Source organism: Apostichopus japonicus, chromosome 3 (genome assembly GCF_037975245.1).
Source record: "Apostichopus japonicus isolate 1M-3 chromosome 3, ASM3797524v1, whole genome shotgun sequence".
Taxonomy (NCBI): Eukaryota; Metazoa; Echinodermata; class Holothuroidea; order Aspidochirotida; family Stichopodidae; genus Apostichopus; species Apostichopus japonicus.
This window is the reverse complement of record NC_092563.1, coordinates 2,954,777-2,980,000: the sequence shown is the minus strand read 5'-3', so window position 1 is coordinate 2,980,000 and position 25,224 is coordinate 2,954,777. Positions and strand designations below refer to the sequence as shown.

Here is a 25,224-nt window from a genome sequence, read left to right as displayed (position 1 = left end):
ATACGAAAATGTCAAACTCTCCTGCATCAACTCAAAATATCATACTTTGCTCAATTTACCAATTTGATGCGTTCAAACTGACAAAACATGTTTACTGTAGGCCTATATGAAACTATTAAACACTAGCACCTCTCATCACCTACCACCCCCCCCCCCCCTCGCCCGCCTCCATTCGCTCACACTTTTATATCAGTCAGTTTTTGGACAATTTTAAAGCGTTGTTCTTTAAAATAATATAATAAGGCAAAAAAGCATGAAAAATAATTTAAAGAGAGAGAAAATGAAATATTAATATGAACGTTGCTCGTAATACAGAGATAACTTATTTGTCCCGCCCCCCCCCCTCTCCTCAAATTGTTCTTCTTTTCACAGCTATCGACTTGAGTGACTTTCGCTTAAGAAGACTCCCGTTTTTAACTGTACTTAACTGGAGGCGCGGGGGAGACGACTCGAGTACCAGTCAGGGGGGCGACAAGCCACAGCCCCCCCCCCATGGAAAAATAAAGAAATAAGAATGATAATTCCAAAACACATTATCAGTTCAAAGCTTTGCCAAAGATTTTGAATCTAGGACACCTTACATAAACTTTCTCAAAGGGGAGGGTGGACACTCCCTCCCTTTCGAGCCCCCCCCCCTTCCCAGGACGGCAACCCCTGCACGGGTTGACAAAATAAGGATCCGCCCATCGGCCAAATATCCCACTTACGCCACTGAGCATAGCACAGGCAGTAATGAACTTTTCCCAGTGAACCTTAGAAATCTCATAATTATTTCACCCCTTGGAGATCCAGGTGCGACAATTTTTAATATGATTGCTTCAAAGCTTTGCCAAACGGGATAATAAAACGTGTCAAACTCGAACGACTTGCCGTGTGGTACCTGCATAATTGCGTTTTATATCGGAAAATTTGCTCATAGCGAACTTTTAGCAATCTATATAGAGTCATTATGTAGGCGTATATACAATGCCTGTTGACATTTTAATAATATTTTAGTATTGACTTTAGTTGTATGAGATTTTGTGTGCAAAAATTGACCTATTCCAACTAAATTATTTTCGCTTGTTATTTCCCGTTCAGTGAAGACTTGATATATATAGTATGTTAGTTTGTTCCGTGGTGATGATAACGCCCACAGTAGATACATACGTCCCGAGACATCGAAGCATCTATAGTGCTGTACCGGTATTACATACAATGCGATATGTGTACACTTTTATAGTCCACAGCATGAATGAAGCTTATGTGCCTCTTAGTATGTTACTTCCTCCCGTGTATAATGGCCACCGGGGACATATGATATATTTTAGTATAATGCTCTACAGTGTTAACATTCAATATAAGAGTTCAGATGACATGTACGTCGCGAGACAGAGGCGAATAATGTGTATGGTACTCAGCAGGGGTAGAAGTGTCTATAATGGCCACCGAAGACTTGATATGGTCTAGATTACTAGGTTGTGTTAACATTCAATATAACTTTGTTCAGCAGATTACTGTCCGAAGTTGACACGTACGTAGCGAAACGGAGGCGAATCAAGCGTTGTATTACCGGCAAAGTGATTTTTATTACATTATCAATTGCTGAGTGCAGGACACAGCAGGCAAAGTATAGTATTTTCTTGCTTGCAATTTCTGCGTGTACATGACACAACAGACTGTGCAAGAGCTTATCAATGCCCTTCGTCTCTAGTATGTATATATGAAACAATGGACAAACATATATTTATATTCTTTTGTTATTCAAAGATTTTTCATAGCGTTTGTAAGGGCTGTAAATCCTGCAAACACAACCGTTTGTCTCAAGATTGAACACAGGTAGTCTTTTCTGATGCGCATGCGCAAACAAACACGTACACATCAAACCGTCTATTCACAGCTTCCAATGTGAGCGTGTCTCTTTCACTTGTATCAGAGAATACAGCAATAGCTACCTTATTTGTTAATTATCTCTATACATGCAGTCCTACCAAACTTACAATACTTTCATTATATACCATCAAAGCAACTCTACATCGAAGATGCGAATAGCACATAGCCTACATGCAATGAGATACATTAAAGTTAATACGCTTTTGTCTGCCCGTTTCTTTAATTAAAGATGAAAAAAAAAAATTCATGTCGAAGATAGCAGACCTATCCATCAACCAGTGACTAATAATACCCTTATCGATGTACTTATAAGACTTCCATTACGATGGCAAAGCAAATAATAATAATAAAAAAAAACTCTTGAAAACTCTCCACGTGTACAATGAGTGGATCTCTTTAAAATAGTCAAGTAAGATGATTTTAATAATGGCTTTGACGTATTCGAGAAGTACATTAAATTTGCATGGAGTAGGAGAGAATGGAGGAAAAGAAACGAATTGCCCTAAAAATTAAAATGAAGACGGAAACGAGGTAATCAACTTCTTTGGTTCTTTGTTTCAGTAAAACCGACAGGACAATAAGTGTTTCTGAATGGCTTCCCTGAAATTCTCTTCTTATCAAATAATATGCTTATATACTTATAGAGTGCAATCTCATTTCGTTCTTTTCTCTCTTTTGTTTTATTCGACTCATTAAAGTTTGCGACAATTTGTCTTCAAAATGATCATAAAATTTACTAAACAAGAAAAAAGAGGCAAAAAGAAAAAGAACAAAAAAAAATAAAGACAACATTTGATTAAGTCGGATCTAGTCATTGAATTATCACTTGAGTGTCATTTTATTGTTTTATTTAAAGAAGACTTATACAAAGGAAAATACATGAAAAACACAAGGTAAGACCGGACCAGAATAGGCAAGAACAGATAAGGCAACACAGGACATGGCTATATAAAATAAGACCAGACTATAGATAAGACCAGACAAGGACGAGGTCAGATCCAATCAGACAAGAAAAGACTAGATAGGACAAGGCAATGCAGAACAGGAAGAGTATAGGACAAGACAGGATCATATTATAGATAAAGTGTAGGACACAAGAAATTATCATATTATAGATAAAGTATAGGACAAGACAGGATCATATTATAGATAAAGTATAGGACAAGACAGGATCATATTATAGATAAAGTATTGGACAAGACAGGATCATATTATAGATAAAGTATTGGACAGGACAGGATCATATTACAGATAAAGTATAGGACAAGACAGGATCATATTATAGATAAAGTATTGGACAAGACAGGATCATATTATAGATAAAGTGTAGGACACAAGAAATTATCATATTATAGATAAAGTATAGGACAAAACATGATCATATTACAGATAAAGTACAGGACAAGACAGGATCATATTATAGATAAAGTGTAGGACACAAGAAATTATCATATTATAGATAAAGTATAGGACAAGACAGGATCATATTATAGATAAAGTATAGGACAAGACAGGATCATATTATAGATAAAGTATTGGACAAGACAGGATCATATTATAGATAAAGTGTAGGACACAAGAAATTATCATATTATAGATAAAGTATAGGACAAGACAGGATCATATTATAGATAAAGTATAGGACAAGACAGGATCATATTATAGATAAAGTATTGGACAAGACAGGATCATATTATAGATAAAGTATTGGACAGGACAGGATCATATTACAGATAAAGTACAGGACAAGACAGGATCATATTATAGATAAAGTATAGGACAAGACAGGATCATATTATAGATAAAGTATTGGACAAGACAGGATCATATTATAGATAAAGTATTGGACAGGACAGGATCATATTAAAGGTAAAGTATAGGACAAAACATGATCATATTACAGATAAAGTACAGGACAAGACAGGATCATATTATAGAAAAAGTATAGGACAAGACAGGATCATATTATAGAAAAAGTATAGGACAAAAGACAGGATCATATTATAGATAAAGTATTGGACAAGACAGGATCATATTATAGATAAAGTATTGGACAGGACAGGATCATATTAAAGGTAAAGTATAGGACAAAACATGATCATATTATAGAAAAAGTATAGGACAAGACAGGATCATATTATAGAAAAAGTATAGGACAAGACAGGATCATATTACAGATAAAGTATAGGACAAGACAGGATCATATTATAGATAAAGTATTGGACAGGACAGGATCATATTAAAGGTAAAGTATAGGACAAAACATGATCATATTACAGGTAAACTATAGGACAAGACAGGATCATATTACAGATAAAGTATTGGACAAGACAGGATCATATTACAGATAAAGTAAGTATAGGAAAATACAGGATCATATTACAGATAAAGTATAGGACAATGCAGGATCATATTATAGATACAATATAGGACAAGACTGGATCATATTACAGATAAAGTATTGGACAAGACAGGATCATATTATAGATAAAGTATAGGAAAAGATAAGACAGGACGACACCAGCTACATAACGCAAAATAAGTTAAGACCTGACTAGAAAAGACATAAGCCACGCCAGAATGGTATAAGACCATACCAACATATAAAAGGACAAGAGCAGACCCGGATAAGACCAGAAAAGTCGCAAATACGACAAGACAAGACGAAGTAGGAAAATGGAACATTTGAAGACCGAACACCCCAAATAAAAACTGCTCTAGAAAACACTGCAGATTATATTTGACAATTTAATCAGATTTGAGTGTCTTTACGCAATGTGTATAGTTTCTTAGTACATTATTTATAGGCCTATAGGCCTGTCAAGCATAACGTCATTTATTTAGTCCATACTATCACTGTGTGTACTGTTTCGGTAATTTCGACTTGTTGCTAGCCTATATATACTTTCTGAATGACATCTATATGGATCTTTCAAACGTTGCTTTCCTATTACATGCTGTTAAATGAACTATAAAAAAAGGGTACATAAAAGTAAAATGATCATCGCTTGATGGCAACAGTGAGTGCTGAATTACTCAATTAAGTATAATATTGTGATATCATTGAGATTACATATACAAAGTATCATGATTCAACCAGGCTATCAAAACTTCACAAACTCACTTTTAAAGGTAAGTGCTTTAGACTTTGTTCTTTGATATATGTTAGTATACCTTTATAGTTACATTTAATGTCATATGACATAGGCCCCTTTAAGCTTCATGATTACATTCATCGCGGCGGCAATTCCCTTTTCAATTCTTTATTGTACTTTGTGTATTCATCTCGTTCACTGTATTCGCTTCTGTTGCTTATACCGTATATATACGTTTATAGTTAACTGTGTATATAATACGATTGAAAACGCGTATTAATAATATGTCGTCCTAGGAAGGCCTTCGAAATTTTCCTATTGATTTACAGTCTTAATCAAGGATTTTCATGCGCAAAATCCCCTTGTGCCCTTTTCTTCATCAATTTTCAAATAACATTTCCTTGGAGAAAAGTCTGTTTTCATTATCGACTATATACAGAAAAGTTAGCATTCTGCCCAAATTTTTGTCGCATTTCGTAAAAGGTGAACATATATGACCATGATTATTGAGCTTCATATGCTTTCAGATAGAGAGAAAGAATAAAAGACAAAGAGAAAAACAAGGGGGGATAAAATTAAGTTATTTTATGTACTATGAAAGAGGATACATGGAGTATTTTTTATATACTGTGTTTCGGGGTTGTATATGTTAAGATAGAGTGCAAAAATTCATTTTTGTATAAATTTATGAAAGGATGTTAGAAAAAGGACATGTTGGAAAAGCAAACAGCTGAAAACATGATAACAACCAAGATGGTACTGTGACAAATTTCAGTCGCGCAATTGTTCGCTGCTTGACCTTTGACCTGACACGTTTCTAACTGACAACTGCAAGCGTCGTTTTCTGATAATTATTGTCGGAAACGGACAGGTTCCGAGAACCTGGAACGTAGCTTTTTCATACGACGCATAGCATGTGACTACGGCAGAAGCCGAAATCATGATGGCTTATGTTTGATAGTTGTACAGCTGTTTTTTGGAATAATTTCACAGCGCTATACCAAAACAGCCCTTTGATAACTCATTTAAAATGATCAATTTAAAGACTGCACTTAGTGAGAAATATTTTGGGTTTAATAATTCAATAAATTAATGTGATCACACTACTTTTTAATTTCATGTACTTATGATATCATTGTATATATAAAATCATCTGTCATCTCCACGAACGTAAACGGTAATATATATATATATATGTATATATATATATATATATATATATATATATATATATATATATATATATATATATATATATATATATATATATATATATATATATATATATATATATATATATATATACATACGGTAATTTAAACATTGATATATTTCACATAAGTTTCTTACCTTCCTTTCGAAATTATTCTGATTATCATTTGGCAGCCCCATTAGTCACTGATGCATAAATATTATTATAAATATTTATGCGAATTCTGGATAATCACGAAACTAATTTACCTGCGTCGTGGCTCACTGCCAACGGTAGATGGTAAATAAAGGGAAAAAAGGGGCAAATATTTAAAGGCTAGAAAAGTCATTTCCTTTTTGATGCTTTGGAGTTTGAAAATGAAGTATCATGAAGTACCAAATGGTACTTAGAATGGTACTTAGTTTATTCGTTTTAAGCTTAGAAGTGCAAGTTTTCCCTGTTACTGACACGTGCACCCATGTATAGTGCTTGCATGTCGTTTAAAAGAATTGTCTGGTAGTTACCTTAAAAAACGAAAAGCAAATCCAAATATTATTTTCAAGGTATGAGAACGCTAATATTGCGTTTGACAGAGAAACGATTTTTTAATCATTCAGTATAGATATTTCAAATATACTTTGAGCAGATGCGAACGTGACGTGATCTAGGCAAATGCAAATTGCGACAAAACCCACTTTTCAAGCTTCCTTTTACTCTAAAGTTGATCCGTGAATTTGTTTTCAGCGATTTCGAAGAACGGTTTATGAAGTGTGGTTTGAGTGTACTATGTGCAGTGCTATGTACGTATCAACTGGGCATGGTAGTTTGTATACGTACGTTCGCGATGTGTACGTTATATATAATATTCAATCTCCAGTGCGTGTTTATGCGAGAGTGTATTTGCTGCGGAAATGGGAGTGCTAACTTCAAGTCACTAGTTTTGTCTATTTGCCCGCATTACGCTATTCACCAACTGGATGCGTTCGAACAAACGGTGCTTTTGGTATGAAACTGGTGAATTTGAAAGCCAGATTTCTACAAGAAGAAAAAGTCGAATGGGGACAATTTTCACATGGTTACAAAGAAAAAAATAAAAACTATGAGGAAAATGTATCATTCATAATGTGATTATGTAAAATCATTTATTGCGTTGGAAATTATATATATATATATATATATATATATATATATATATATATATATATATATATATATATAGTTTGTACTGTCGACAAAATATGTCCATATATAAATCCACATATTCAGTTTTAATATACACCGATTGTTTGTCCCCCACCATTTCGTTCGCCCAATCCCTAACAGAAGAAATTATTTCTTTACTTACGATCTTATCACTAAATCCACTCGATACTGCAATGATCCCTTTTCTACCGTTATGGTTAAGAAAACCTACATGTCACGCAATAATGCAAACTCAACTTGTGCATTCAAGCACCTACAAGGCGCAAGTACACGAAGCCTGCCATTTTTGCAGTTGATATATCACCTTAATTAAAGCGACTGAAGCATAAAGGTTATGAAGTATTCATATTAACAAAGGAAGAGTCGAAGTGCAGAAAGTGGGGATAACTCTTTGACGGTTGAAAATAATGTAATTTCATTAGCATTCATATAATTGCATATATGTTTTCCGAGGGTACGTTGTTTGTTAGGTGTGCATGGTAACGTGATGTACTATAATGTATTATATTGTAGTATTTAAACAGGCAGTCCATTATTGCTATCAACAGCGTCTAGAAAAAAAAATGACCAAAATATTTTTTCTTAAAACGTCCTATGTACTTATCCTGTCGACTGTATAGTTTTATTTTTTTATTTTTTTTTTGGCGGGGTGGGGGGGGGGGGGGCTTTGTCTCTTTAAAGTGTTTCATAAATCAATTTGAAGCAGGAAAGTCAAATATTTTTCTTCAACTTACTATAGCCCCAAAGTATATTTGAATTTTACGCAATTAACTTTGAGAGCTAAGACCTCGTCTCTTTCTTTTCATAAATAATTACAGTTTGAAACAAAATGGCGTCAACATTATTTCCCCCTCATGAATACATTCAGTTTCTCGAGTAGCACTTACGAAAATGGATCGACAAAAGTGTTTTCACATTTCCGCCCGTGCGCACATATATACTTCTATGGCGGAAGATGAAACTCACCGGTATACGTGCTTTAAAAAACATTTAAAATTTGGCTTACGGATACCTCAGGTTGCCTTCAACAATAATATTACTTCGGTTAATTTTTAACGTCGTCATGAGGTTCATAACAAATCTGTGGTATTTATTGACAATTATTGCACAAAAAACTAATAAGAATTACAGCTCAAAGACAGAGGTTTTTTAGGTGGTGGTGGTGGGGAGGGGGGGGGTCATGGGACGACAGCAGACTATTAACATCGATGTAAGTAGTAATGTCATACGTATTGCCCATATATATATATTTTCACTCTTCTGGATAATCCAACTAACTACAATTTCAATTATATAAATAAATAAATAAATAAATAAATATATATATATATATATATATATATATATATATATATATATATATATATATATTATAATAAACTTGTTCTTCACTACATCTGACACAGAACAAAGGCTTTAAGAGGGCTTAGATAAGGGATATAAGCTGCAGATTGCGGGAGAGAAAGATGCGTCAAATATTGAATAGAGGGATTTGAGTAATATGTTGGGTACTTTAGAAAGGGATAATTAGTCAGTTGATCATTTGGCTAGTAGATAATCTGCAGATGTGGATCTCTATTATCCCATTTCTTTACTACAAGAAACGCCATGTCTACGAAGACATTACCTTTCAGCATTGGGCATCAATCATAGAAGCCATTACTGCAATATTAAATACAAAGAATTATATATTTCGTCATCAATATTTCATTAGGGAACGAGGTGAAAATTTGTCACCTCACGCTATGCTTCAATAACGAAATATGGCGTGACAGGATTGCGTGTATATGTGTGTATATATGCATGTGTGCATATATGTATGTATGTATGCTCGGGTGTAATCTGGTTTTTATCATCTTAACTGTTTATCGCTTTGAATCTAAGTGAAACTTTAAATGTCTTGATGCTGGTCTTTGATTACCTTTGACCTTATTTGCTAGTTTTTGTTTTGATTAATTAACTACATTTTATTAACCTTTTACTACTGGGTAATCTTTCTTCTTTTTTCATTGTACTTTTTAAATCGACTTTTACTCTAGGCTGATTCTGCCAGCATATTGGAAGAATTGTTTACGCGTTGTGGTTTTAATATTCATTATTACTTATATTTGTTATCAAGCCGATGCAGCCTTAATTCGGAAAATAGGCTATATAGTCCGAAAAGGGATGGTACATCATATGAACTACACAATATAACCCAGAGCTCATTGCTTTAATCAGAATCATTGCATCTGAGGGTTATAAAAAGAACTTATCATTTCGATACAGGCTGTTCAGCTTTCAGCTAACTTAGCCTATATATTAGGCTCATTTCTGTCCGACGAATAGAGAGTTACAAAATGGATAGTGGTAAGTGGAGTTGGAATTTTTGCATTTTATTATACTGTTTTGTCGACTTTAGAGTCGGATGAGTAGAAATATAACAGCATAATCAAATTTCACATCTTAAATTATATTATTATGTTTGTTTGGGTTTTTTTGTGACGAGTCGCTTATATATATATGCTATTTCAATAAGAGAAACTTTAATTAATGGAACTGAGAAGTCAGAAGTTCATGTTTTCATGTGCCCCATATTGAAATCAAGATGCCCATTGTTTATGGTGGTGTCAAAGTTTGTTTGCAGTCAACAGAGGTCAGAAAAACCACAACCTTGTAACAGACGGGAACTTTTGATAAATATTAAACCGATATGCATATGAATACCCCATACTGAGTTTAAAAATCCTTTTTTATGCTAAAAGTCAAAGGTTAGCTGGAGAGCGGACGTCAAAATATGTACATTTTTTAAACATAATACCGCAAGAAGAATAACCTTTGATTAATGTCAAATTTTTCATGCTGATAATCTATATTTAGTGAAACAATTTTTGCTGTTGATGTCAAAAGTCATTTGAGGTCAGCATAGGTCAAAATGTGGAAGCCCTTTGACCATGTTACATCACGAAAAGTTGCGTGGATCGATCTCATGGATTGCATGTACGGTAGATATGTAATATCCATTATATTAATCATGAACTTATTGTATTTTTAGTAGAGGTCAATGGTTAGTTGAGGTCAACAGAGGCCAAACTGTCCAAAGTTGGAGGATTGGATCTCACCAAGTGACGAAGAAACATGAATCAATTTCTTCCACTGATTTAAGCTTTGCATCGATCGGGGTATAAGGAGTGCAATATTCATTTAGTCCTTTGGCTAAAACCTTAATGTAACTTAACTATGACCTCGCCTTGTTTTTTTCTTTTGCAGTTAAGCCATCCCATAATAAGTCTGACGACAGACGCAATCACGATCAGGAGGAGGGTCAGTCATACCATCTGACTAAGGAGGAAGCTTTTGAATTTGTTGAAGATATTCTGAAGATTTGTAATTTTGATAAAAAGTTGCAAGAAAGTAGGCTGGATTTCCTAAACTCATTGATATACGCCATGCACCAAAAGATACCGTTTCAAACCGTCTATAGAACAAGCGTTCCTCTTAAAGATCGTAAAAGGTTAACTTTCTCCCTGATTAAACAACACATGTTTAAAACCTACGGAGGGACTTGCCAAGTGATACAACCGTTTTTCAAGTGTTTGTTGGATGCGCTTGGATATAAAACCGACTTTTGCCCTGCAACTGTTTCGGGGGCCTTCGAAGGGCATGTCTGTATCGTTGTCCATGACGTGGGAGTTAAAGGAAACAAACACATCGCGGAGGTGTCTAACATACATCCAACGTTTAAGGCAATACCGTTGAACTTTGAGAGAGAGTCACCGATTTATTCATTCTCGTATTTAAAGCAAGGGCGTAGGAACCGGGGGGGGGCTGGGCGGCGCCAGCCCCCCTAGTGAAAAATATGAGGGGCGGAAGTATCGTTCCGCCCCCCCCCCCCCCGCTCCGCAAGTCAGAAAACCCCTTTTTCATTTCCAAATGAGAAAAAAATCTCATTTGAAGCACCAAATTGCATCTAAGGCCAGGTGAAAATGCAAAATTCTTTACAAAATGGAGTGGGTGTTGAAGTGTGCTATATTGCACCAAATTGCATCTGAGGCCACCTGGAAATGCAAAAAAAGTCCAAAGGGGAGGGGGACACCCCTCCCCTTAGACCCCTCCCCCAGGCCGGCCATCAGTTTTCAGCCCCCCCCCACTCAAAAGTACCTTCCTACGCCACTGATTTCAAGTACAAGTACGTACGAACTGCAGACGGTCATTTGGACTGGCTCCGCCAGAGTAGCACTGATATTGGCCAATGGTCCAAATGTGCATCGCTTAACGTATCCAAACTGGTAGATATTTCGTATTTCTTCAAGAACGACGAAGATTATTTCAAGGATCCGTCGATTTATCTGAACAGATCTGTTTGGGCATCCCACTACAATGGCAATTGTCTGGTCTCGGTGAGAGGAAACAAAGTCTTTTGGAGCGACGGCCTGAATCAAACATTATATAGCAAGGATGTTGGAACAAGAGAAGAATTGAAAGCAATACTTTCCAAAGAGTTTCCTCAGTTACCGACAGAAATGATTGAAAAAGCTCTTTTAAATACTGGGTCACTTCGTGATTAATTCTGTCAAGTTGACTACAAATTTGAGTAATTATTATGGGATAGAAGCATAAACATTAAGCTTGTTCAAGCCAGAAAAATAGGCGGCAGCAGATTGTCAGTCCTCGTTTATCGAAGTAAACGCCTATAGTATAATCTGTAGGATTTAATATTCTATAACAGAGGGGAAACATGAAGTAGTTTACACCAATTTTTGGACCTCCTGATCCTTCCTCGGGCGCAAAGAAAGTGAAAGATAAAACAAAAGACTTCCTGTACTATCGTAAACCCAAAGAGCAACCCTATAAATCCCTATTTCAGCCCATAGAGCTGCGATTGTGGATATAGGCCTAAGGATAAGTTGGGTTCCGAGACTGCAGAATCCTATGTTGTGATCCTGAAGGTTGCCTTGTATATAATAGCGAATCTTAAGGCAGTTCAAGAATCTGATGAGGATTATAAGTCTTATCAAAGTGATACATTCATAGAAACAAATCTGAGAAGCATTTTGATATTTGATAATGTGTGTATAAACACAAAAAAAAACATTGTTTTTACAAGTTTAAGATTTCCGAATAAAAAAATGGTATCGCAGCAATGTAACAAACTGTGAAGCCAGAAATGTTGTTCAACACCGTAATATTTTAATTGACTTCCTTGTTATGAATTATAACGAGACCGTCTTGTACAAAATAAAAAGAGACTTAGAAATAGATTTTGAGACAACTTGCCCCATCAGAGACTGTACAATGACTCGAGTCCTTGACTTGACACAAATCAGAAGAAAAACAATTACCGTGAGTCGACTCGACCTCAAAGAAAGTGACTGGCCGCGACTCTGTTATGTTATCCTTTAAACTCATTGAGTGACGTCATATACGAATAACTACGGGGTTACCTTGTCCATTTTGTTATTTTCTTTCCAAGGCAAAGGAAGAAATTCTATGTTTTTCTCTGATTTATCTTCATAACCAATTGAGACATTACCTTTCGAGGAAGTATAGGGTTCTTATGGATTTTTCCTTCTTTTTTGTTTTTTGGGGTCACACAAACAGTAATATAGTCATTGAATGTTTGTCTAAACTCCATTCGATTTTTCCCTTAGAGAATTCTAAAGGTCTCCGAGAGTCGTTGTTAATGCTTAATGAACGATCCACGACAGCTTATCTAATGCATTACCGAACTTTCAGTAAACCGCTATCAGACATAACATATGACGTCAAAACGTTTGACTAAACCTTGTCTAATTTATTGGATCGCTCATAAGCTATATGTAGTCAACTTAGAACAGAGACATAAAATAATAAAATATAAAAATATATGAAAAAGAAAATTGGAGTTCTAGGATGAAATCACTTTGATTCGTTGCAACGTTTCTAATGAAAATTGAAATGATGATATATACGTGGCGTAAACCGGAGAGAACAAAATTTGAAAAGAATAAGACCACTTGAACAATTTTTGGTTTGCTTTTACTTATTGGTTTCATTCTTTCTTCTTTTCATTACCCCCCCCCCTCTCTCTCTCTCTTTCTTTCTTTAGTTTTCTCTCTCATTGATGCTTTTGTTTCTATTGTACTCTTCTTAGATGAATGTTTTTCTTCAGCTCATCAGTTTTATAGCAGGAGACGTATTCTATTGCACTGAATTGCATTATATGCCATTGCATTGTATTACATTGCATTGCATTGTATTATATTGTATTAGTCTATGTTGTATTGTATTGTATTGTATTGCATTGTATTGTATTACATTGCTTTGTATTGTATTGCATTACATTGCTTTGTATTGTATTGTTTAACATTGTATTGTAATGCATTGTATTGTATAATATTGCATTGCATTGGATCGCATCATATCCATTGTATTTCGTTACTATGTCATGTAAACTGCATTGAATTGTAATGCAATGCATAACATTGCATTGTATAACATTGTATTGTATTGTATTACATTGTAAAACATTGTATTGTATTGTATTGTATTGCATTGTATTCATTACATTGCATTGTATTGCACTGGATCGCATCATATCCATTGTATTTCGTTACTATGTCATGTAAACTGCATTGAATTGTAATGCAATGCATTACATTGCATTGTTTTAAAAATATCTTGTGTTACATTGTATGTAGGGTTGCATTGTACTTTATAACATTCTGTCGTATCGTATTATGATGCCTTACTCTATTGTGTTTCGTTAGATTTTAATATACGGTACTGCATAGCATTGTAATATAATGTATTGCATTGCATGGTTTGTTATAACCTTTGTATTTTATTGTATTATTTTGCGTTACTTTGTTGTATTTAATTGAATCAGTATAGCCTTGACAGACAACACGATTTTGTATATAATTACGCGGGTATGATATTGCATACAGATGTAGTCAACAGCTAGCGCGTAATTGAACTATAGAACCCAATAATGTAATCGGCTGTTTCCAATATACAGTTGTAATATTTTATGACTCGATTCTTCGTATTACGCTGTGCGTATACTGCGAATTTCTAAATCTCCCCGTATATAAACCAGTTGAAATAGGCTCAGCACGAAAATTCACGTCGGTGCTGTGCTCATTAAGTAGTTTATAACAAACAAAACAAAAAACAAGCTGTGAAATATTAACTTTTTTGGTTTATTTCAATTAACAAAGATAACTAACGGGAAAAATTTCGGGATAAAATAATGAAAGATAATCTATATCCATTAAAATCAGTTATTACCGGTATCCATTTCCAATAGACCGTACTCGGTTGCTCATATTGGTTACGAACAAAACCAGGGTGGTTATACAATGACATATAATGATTTCTTTTTCGGTTTTTGTCATCTTGTATCCAAATATTTAAATGATATATATATATATATATATATAGCCTATATATAGGCCTATATATATAGGCCTATATATATATAGGCCTATATATCTCTATATATATATATATATATATATATATATATATATGGACGTTACTTACTATACGTCATCTGCAGACTATATGTTCTTTACATACTATATGTCCTTTACTGACGATATATACTCTTTACTGACTATATAACACGTATTGACACATCGGCGTTACTGAATATATGTCTTTTACAGACTATGTGTTCTTTACTGACTATGTGTCCTTTACTAACCATATATACTCTTTACTGATTATATAGCATTTATTGACATATGGGCGTTACTGACTATATGTCCTTTACAGACTATATGTCCTTTACTGACTATAAATTCATTACATAATATCTCTTCTATTGACACGTATCCATAAGTCCTTTACTTTTCACTGACCATATCATTATAACCTTTAATATTTACTTATCAATATACGGTCTTTAATGACTAAATATTTAAACATGAAAGTTTCGCCCCAGACAGCCGCATTGCATAATTTTTACTTGAATGTCCTGGAAGAAGATAGTTATTGAAATTGAAAGCAATAACACAGAGTTGCCATATCCTTGGGTTATATGTCACCTCGTTGTTCATGTACGAGCATATCCATAGATCTGTATGTATTCATTTTTTCATAAGACATTTACTAGGATACGGAAGACATGTTCACGGCGATTTCCAACACGCGGGATATTTTACACCCTTCCACCCTACAAGCGTAGAATTCAGAAATATGCTATAGGATTGTGAGTGTGACATTACAAAATTAGGCAAATAAGCATATTAACACAGTAATCATTCTGTAACCGTAAATGTTGCCAATATATGTGTGTGTGTGTTTTAACGATTTTCGGTTTGTAATAAGTTACCAATAACATTCATCTTTAAATGCTTTCGTGTTATAATGTATGTCAACAATATCTTATCAATCGCTTAGACAATTTAAAACAAAACCCAGTTAAGACGGTTCAAAGGTCCAGACTTGGAAAAAGAAACAAAATAATAATTATAATGATGATGATGATGATGATGATGATGATGATGATGATGATGATGATGATGATGATGATGATGATGATGATGATGATGATGATGATGATGATGATGATGATGATGATGATGATGATGATGATGATGATGATGATGATGATGATGATGATGATGATGATGATGATGATGATGATGATGATGATGATGATGATGATGATGATGATGATGATGATGATGATGATGATGATGATGATGATGATGATGATGATGATGATGATGATGATGATGATGATGATGATCTTCAAATAAAAATCTTCAAATACGAGTCCTTTAGTACCAGTTCTAGATTTCCAGAATACGCAGACTGCGAGTACAAATCTATGAGTACAAGTCCAGGTACCAGCTAGAATACCGGTACGAGAGTGGACTCATTGTAAGTCAGCACGAAATCGAGATTACCTAACCTGTCACATGACATACAACCTGTCACATGACGCACAACCTATCACATGACGTGCAACCTATCACAATAACGTACACCTGTCACATAACGTACATTCTGTCACATCACGTCCAACCTGTCACATCACGTACAACCTGTAACATGACGTGCAACCGGTCACATCACGTACAACTTGTCACATGACGTACAACCTGTAACATGACGTGCAACCTGTCACATCACATACAATCTGTCACATCACGTCCAACCTGTCACATCACGTACAACCTGTAACATGACGTGCAACCGGTCACATCACGTACAACTTGTCACATGACGTACAACCTGTAACATGACGTGCAACCTGTCACATCACGTGCAACCTGTCACATCAAGTACAATCTGTCACATCAAGTACAACCTGTCACATGATAGGGGCCTACTTGTAGTTATCGCAGCTTGTTACAAAACAAAGAAAATCTAACAATTTTCGATGTGTCTGTTATGCTATTTTATCTTTACGTGAGTGAATTGTTTGAATTTCCAAATTGTTACCAAAAGTAGGCGTGACGTCTATAAATTACCAATAAATGCAAATATATGATTACCTTTATCTATAAACAGTATCAGTGCTAGATTTACAGAGTACCAAGTGTACGAGTAATAATTCACGAGAAAGAGTAAAAATATAATATATGATTATGAGTACAGGTATCTCAGTGATAATGAGTGCGAATACGGGAATTATTACAAGTCTGAAAGAAATCGACACTACTAGAAATTATTTGACGTGCGACATCTTTCGTTAATTTTTGTTGTTGTTGGTATGTCAATACTTGTAGTCAGCTTGAAATGAACATACACATTTGTTTAGATGTATCTATTAATATGATTGATTGTTTACCTAAAAAATCACCGGTGTTCTATAGCAAAAGGCATGTAACTATACAAATTTCACCAGGAGATAAAGCTTATGTCTCACTTACTTCACATATTTTCGAAACATTTCACATTTTTGTTTTTAATAACATTCGGTAGTTTTGGTCAAATATAATTCAAAGCCATATAGACCAAACTCTTAGCAATCTGGATTCAATGTTAGAGTCTTTCCACTGGGTAAGAGAAAAACACTACAACAAAAGAAATATATTGAGCAGGATAATACCGAATTCTGCAGTCAATGTGTTCAATTACCTTTCTTCAAGCTCCTCGTATTTGAAGAAAACCTACCAGCATTTTTTAATTTTTTTTTTAAATTTTTATTTAATAACTGAAGTAAAATTGTCTAGAAGTCTAGAAATGATTAATCGATTGTCCATGACATACAAGAACCACTCGTTTGGTCGTTGAAGTTGTCAGGACAAGTACTTCAAATATCCGAGAGCTGAATACGTTTGCGTAATAAGAGAGTCAGCAAGGTTACAGTTGAGCCATCACGAGGCTCCCTTGAGGATCACAGGTTCCATTTCAGAGGCTCGCTTTAATTCTGCTCGTCTTGTGATTTTATATTTACTGAAGGTTATTATCAGTCTTCTTCGTGAGAGGTATTTTACGAAATATAAATATATATGTATATATATATATATATATATATATATATATATATATATATATATATATATATATATATATATATATATATATATATATATATTGATGTGTGTGCGTGTAATATCAATTTCAACTTCATTTAACTTCAGCGCTTTTTGCTGTATTGTATGCTTTCAACGTCTATAGTATTTAGCTTGTTGAGATGTTATACTTAACTGTTCTTTCCTAGTCTATAGTAATCTTCTGTGGTCGGTTTAGGCTAGGATACGTGTGCATACATACATTATCGTAAGCTTAGGCCTTTTCTTTTCCGCGTCGTCTCGGGAACTGAATGTGGCGAGAGACTTCAATAGCATTGAATAAAATCAGTTGTATTCTCTGTGGATGTGCTAAAATTTGGATTGGGGGCATTGATCATAATCACGGGTGTTAACTCTTTAAAGAGTTCATCAATATGTCAGAACTTATGCTGTCTCAGTCGCAATATGCGTGAAAACGGTGTCAATGATAAGAGATTGCTTCTTGAAAACTTCCCGGGCGATTTGTGACTAGATACCAGTCATATAGCCGTACACAATACATACAGTAAGTATATCATGCAAGGACAACTGTGGTCCTGAGGAAACGGGCGAGATCAAACGCAACGTCGCCACAGATTTGCATGTCTTGTCCAAGTTACTGATATTCAGTGACTTGTACATCTTGACACTGGAACCAGAACGGAAGGCGCTATTGTTAGAGGGCGCTATTTTTAGAGGGAGGGAGATATCATAGAAGACACTTTTTGAGATGCAAAATGGTGAAACTTTATATGTTGAAGAATTTTCGACAAAGCCCCATCAGTCAGTCCCCATCGGTGCGAAAAGTGCTTTTTTTTCTTGTAGAATATGCACGGGGTTTCTTGACGTCACTCCTCATTAATATTTAATTAGGTAAAACGTATCATTTTCGAAGGTCAATTTCTCAGTCATTAACCAATTTATAGGCCTTTGTCTGGTAATAACTGAATTTGAGGAAAGAAAGGTGTTTAATCCAATATTTGTTGACAAAAGACACAAAAAAAAGAGTGGAAAGGTAATTTCGGCGGTATTTTCCGAACGTGAATTAACCACTTTCGAACTGTTTAGAAATATGGTACATACCATATTCTTTAAAAACTGTTTAACCTTTATATTGTTGTCATGCTTGTTTTGACTGCAGCATATTGACCATATCTGGTGCATATAAAATAGTATGCCATAATGTACATACCACATCATGACATACAGTATGAGTTGCTTTGTTGTATGTTTCAACTATGCTAATTATGATACAATCCACCAATGGGTAAAAGTTAAGGTAATTTGTGGTGTACTGATTATAATTAAGACAAGTAGGGAAAACTGTTGTGCAATTGGGATACAACTCTGGTAAATTTAGGGTAAAACTGTGGTGCAATTAGGGTAAAACCATGGTACAATTAGGGTAAAGTTGTGGTTAATAAGGGTAAAACTACGGTAATGCCATAGTCCACATAGAGTAAATTTGAGATTAAACCATTATGAAGATGAAATAAAAAGTGATAAAAACCACGGTAAAGTTGTTGTATGGTACTATGGAAAACTGTGGTAAACCGCATCTATAGGACCAAAATATCCCGGTCAAATTGTGGCATTGTACCACAGTTTACCATGGAAAAAGGGTAGTATTTTGCCGTGGTTAGTGTGAGGTAATTTTCCTGGGCTACACTTCATATTCAGAGTTTGCATACTGTGTTGAAAGAAGATGAGCATTTTCTGCTCCTATATTTCAGGGCTATAGTAATATAATAACTATGAAGTATGAAGTATGTACACTAGTTTGACATAGGTGTTTTTCTACAAACTAAAGCAATGCACATCATTACATGTACACGCAAAGCCAATACAAAGGCCTAACATCTGTATTACATAACGCTGTGTTTTGCCGTTAGTTTATACGTTGATTATTGACAAGACTAGGGCATTTCCAATCGCGAATTGGGTATCATTGAAAAGAGCATAGTCTAATCATAAATGTGCATTGTTCTCCTGTAAAAAAGTCAAGTTCAAGGCAAATTTAACGGCACTTTTTGGAGCCATGAAAAAGGCGCCAAATTCAATAGAGATTTAATCAGAAAGTACGACAAAAATAGAAATTTTTACTGTTTTATTACGAAAAATAAAAGTTGTGAGATTCAACTTACCGCGTCATGGTGGCTAGCGACGCCTTCTTTTGCATTATTCAAACACTTAAACCAGAGGGGTAGGTTTCAAGCAGTTTCGCGAAATTTCATACGTCTGGCCAAATTTTTGGGGCGGGGCTACAAGAAAACTGCTCTCTGAGCTCATTAACTTGCTCGTTGGGGACTGACTGCCATGCAGAAGTGTAAGTGGCTGTGTCCCTCCATCTTGACAAATTGGGTTTTCAGATTAAGGGATTAAGAAACGTAAGGATTTGATCACACAAATACGATGGAAAGGTTTTCTCTTATGTGTTATGGAAGAAAGGTGCGGGGGGGGGGGGGTCATTTGTGATTATTAGTAAGCAGATCCTTAATGGACGGGTCACCAAGAAACAACGACAAAACAGAAAGAAAACAACGTTAAGAGTTTTTTGTATTACTAACATGGTAATGAAACCAAAATATAGAGCTCACTAATTAGCTTACCTTGCCGGATCGTGTTACCATATCCTTCAGTAGGGCATCCAGCTCTCCAGCTTCAATGAATCCATTTCCTGAAGTAAAGTAGGAATATGATGTTAAAATTCTACAAGACTAGTACTATAATGTAGGGAACGTCATCTTGTTTCAAAATGTTAGGGAAAATATATCAGTTGGCCTCCGTGTGTTAAAATATCAGCTTGATATAATTTAGAATCAGCGTCACGATATTAAAAGTCAAAATGTTATGATTCAATATCAGTCGATTAGAAATATGTATGTATGTATGCGTGTGTATATATATATATATATATATATATATATATATATATATATATATATATATATATATATATATATATATATATATATATATATATATATATATTCAGGCTGTCTTATGTTTAAATTTGTTATTATGTATGGAAAGCTCCTTTATGGCTACATTGAAGTTGACGTTGGTTACACATGCAGGACCAATATGTTCAATTTAACCTATTGTTTAACATATTTTATGTAACATCATGGACACCAAACAGAGCACCATTCAATCACATTCTACACCATTTGACTTTCTGTAATATGTAAGTTATACGCATGATGATTGTAAACATATTTTACTGGAAGCTATAGGAATTCTGCTTTTTTTATGAGTTTGTGCCATGCATCTGAGAAACTCACCTTGCGGTTTGTGTGTTAGACTCAGTAATTCAGTCCCTTTCATTGATGAGCCTCATGTTATTTTTTAAATGAAAATGTAAATTTGTTTTTACAACATTAGTCATAAATGATTGTTAAATGATCCCCTTCACTATAGAAGGAATGTATTTCATGAGATGTGGAAAACACTCGACGTATAACAAAATCACGTGATGTTCTCAATAATTACTACAAGTGATTTATCAACTTTCCATGGTGTAATTATTCATTGTTGTGTACAACGAAAATGAAGACATGTAGAAAAAGAAATATAAAGCGAAAGACATTTATAGAACATTATCTTCATGAGGCGTTCAATCATTAATGAACATCTAAATGAGATATATCAACAGAACTGCGAAGTATTCATCATTCCGGATGTTCGTGTGGGATTCGCAGGGTGTTTTTGTTTACCAAATCATTTCTTTAAAATTAATTTGATATCTCATCCTTTGTTTGCAAGTAAAATGTGTTTCCCAGCCGAGGTATTTATGTAGAGATAGTTATAACATCTACATCAAAATTGATCAAAATTACAAGTAGACTTCCAAATCAATCAATGAACTTAAAATGAATATGACGTTCCATTGCTATTAAAACTTCCTGGTTAAAATTTAAACTTTTCATGATATTACGCGACTTTGGGGTTTTAGTTTGCCTTAGTATATAATACATAGAATTTAAACAATCGTGCAGGCATGAGATATTAAAGATGACAGGTGATATATCTGTTGTTTAATTGCTTAATGACGTAAAAGTGAGAAATGCAATATGTCTACACGTGCAGCTACACGGCTTCCACGTGACTATGTGACCTTATGACGTCATGCATTAACTGTCGTTTAACTCACGGGGCTGAGGAGGGGGGATGTGGGTATGGATGGAGACATTCTTAAAGCAGATGAGTGTGTCTGTTACATACAGTGTGCCGTTTCGCCAAGATACTTGCAAACACAGAGGTAGCACCGTTATTTTTAAAAGACGTTTAGCAAAAAGAATAAAAGATTTCGCCACGCACCCCACCCCCACGCCCCTCTCCGCTCACCACCTCCCACTGCCGATTTTATGAGCGACAATTGACGGGATCTAAGATTAAGAGTATTGATAGAATCTTCCTTGCCTACCTGACATTTATACATAATCATCTTTAACTTTAAAATAAGGCTGCTAGTACATCAAAATCTAAATAATTGTGATTCTACTTTCATTGCTGATACATTTGTCAGGTATTATCAATACTCATAATCTTAGATCCCATCAATTGTCGCTCCTAAAATCGACAGCGGGAGGTGGTGAGCCGGGAGGGGGGGGGGGGGTTGGGGTGCGTGGCGAAGTCTTTTATTCTTGTTGCTAAACGTCTTAAAAAAATACGATACTACCTCTCGAAATCAGGCTTTCCGAAATATCTTTATGCTAATTTTAAAATGATTTCAGAAATGTCTTAATTCGTCTTTAATTTTTATTTCATTTTTTGGCTGTGTATCATGTGTTCCTTTCTTTAGCAAGAGGGGATAATTATGTTCACCTTTGCTACTGCCATAACTGGCACAGCCAATATTTGCAACCTGTCACGTCTCTTACAATAAAAACATCAATTCATGTTATAGCAATTCATTTTATAGTGGACATTACAGTCGAGGCACTGATATGAATATGCATGTCCTAAGAACACATATTTTATGCAAATTTTACTAATGGCAGCTATGCCTTAGAGATGTGCTTCATTTCGGTAGTTGTTTCTTCGTCAATAATTCAAAGTATTACGGAAGGAAATATTTAGCCTATAATACGACAGATTTTTGGATAATTTGATTAGGAATTCAAAGTAAAGAGGCTACAAAGTAATATGAAAGAGTAAAATTCATACTGAAAAGTCAAGCTGACAGCACAATTATAACAATGTATTTTGTAAGGATTAAAATCAAAATTTGATATTGGAACAATTTGACGCATACGGAGTGTGGACTACGATGTCTAACACAATCTTTCAAAACGATATAACTTCAAGATCCAGCCATTGTCGAAAATACTTTATTTTTCTGTTATTTCCTTATTTCCAAGAGCTATAGTATGAATATTGATAGCAAATTTATCATACACAATGTAGAAAAGTTAACTTATTATTAAACAGGAGACGGTCCACAATCATACACCTCCCCCATATGGATTGATAAACAATAATATATATATATATATATATATATATATATATATATATATATATATATATATAAATGAAAATCGTAATGAGTTGGGAAATGAGTTGGAATATATATATATATATATATATGTATATATATATATATATATAAGCCTATATATATATATAAGCCTATATATATATATATATATATAGGCCTTTATTTATATATATATATATTTGCAAACATATAAACTTGAATACATGCAGTCCATATACGGTACATTTATATTACGATTGAAAATTGTATGACATTAAAAAAGTTCAGAGTATATCAATATCTGCATTCATGTTAATGAAAAACCCCCCTTGTCTTTCCCGCGATTAAGATTTAGCAACAAAAAAAATCAAAGCAAAACTTTATGATTGTTTGTCAAGACAGTGAATACGCAGTAATAATTCGCTATTCACTTATAGGCTCAGTCTATAAAGGTTAAGTCTACATTGCGTTTCGACTAAATTCTCAGTATAATGACATAGTATGCGCATGCGTGTATAGACGTGGCGTTTCCCTACTATCTTATATCTCCCTCGCCATCGAGGGTAATGTCAGCCTGCATTGATGCGAGGTAGCCAATTAATGCGACTCACCCAGCAGTCAGTGTAATATGAGCTCCTATATTATAACAGCTATAACTTATACTGAATAAACCCTAATACTAGTATTACTGTTTCGTCATACCGTGATATGTCTAGGTAAACATGTAAACTGACGTTTTTTACATCCAAACCTAATAGCCGTAAGTTTAAATTAATCGCAGCCTTTAGACTGCGCGTGATTTTCGAAATAGTAGATCAGTCCGAGATGCTAGTTGAAAGCTTCCACTTAAATATTATTAGGTCCGTTTCGAATCGTTCAGAATCGATTTTTACGCATTTCTTGGCTCTTAAGTTTTTGCTTTGATTTAATTTTGAATCTCCTATAATTTTGTAGTCGTTTGTCACTAAAATTTGTTTAAAGTTATCCTACCCCCTCCCCCTAGAAGTAAGTTGATGGACACCTTACAACAAGAAGGAAACTATCATAAAATATAAATAATGAGAGAACCGAAAATTTTAACCAATGTTCATGCTACCAATTAGTCATATTAAAAAAAAAAAAAAATTGACAATACTACAACAACGACTGTCAATGTCGGTTGACAAACTTATTCTAGGAAAGTTCAAATCGCTCTTATCTATCCAAATATGTACTTATTCCTGCCCTATACGTTTTTAACAGGTCTTATATGCCATGGTCACAACACAATGTTGAACTGCAATGTGAAAATTGCCACTGCAGTGTCCAAACCATTCAATAAGGTAACAGTCATATTAGACACAATTGCAAATTTTTGCTGAGATATCACTTTTTTATATTCAACCATATTTTGTTTCCCGTTGCAATCGACTACATCGTGCTAAGCCTCCTTGGGTTTTCAGGTCTTTTAGTTCTATTAATTGATTTAGTTTCTTGTTCAATCAACTTTCATGCTTGTAAATATTGCCGTTTATTTTTTTTAAACATATATATATATATATAATGTTCTCTTTTTTTTTAGCAAGTAACATTTGATAAATTTTGAACTTACCGTCCTTGTCATACTTGCTCCAACAAGTATAAAATTCATCGGCTGTCACTTTTATTCCACCAATGAAAGACATTTTTGACGATGAGCTAAAGTCCTTTTCTCTGAAATGATACCGACAAAGGGTTAAGACGACGTATAATTCGGATATAACAACCGTTTACTTGTATATCTAACACAGTAGTAATAACCGCTGAAAATTTCTGCTCTGTCTTGCCTCCCTTTTTTATTAAACTCCCTTTTTCCGTTTTGCTTTTTTTTTTCTCTTCTTTTACTTCTTTATTTCCAACGTATCTTTCACAGACTGCATATAACTAGAT

General features: G+C 34.5%; 1 protein-coding gene across 1 annotated transcript in view; it reads right to left on the bottom strand.

The window, feature by feature from the left end:
- The window catches only part of LOC139960101 (calbindin-32-like), a 65,462-nt gene extending 40,238 nt beyond the window's left edge, over positions 1-25,224 (bottom strand). Inside the window, exons 1-2 of the mRNA XM_071958199.1 lie at positions 24,908-25,224; positions 20,444-20,511 (exon numbers count right to left, since the gene is read on the bottom strand). Coding sequence (XP_071814300.1) covers positions 20,444-20,511; positions 24,908-24,980 — 141 coding nt within the window. The 5' untranslated portion in view covers positions 24,981-25,224. The remainder of the gene's footprint in view (positions 1-20,443; positions 20,512-24,907) is intronic.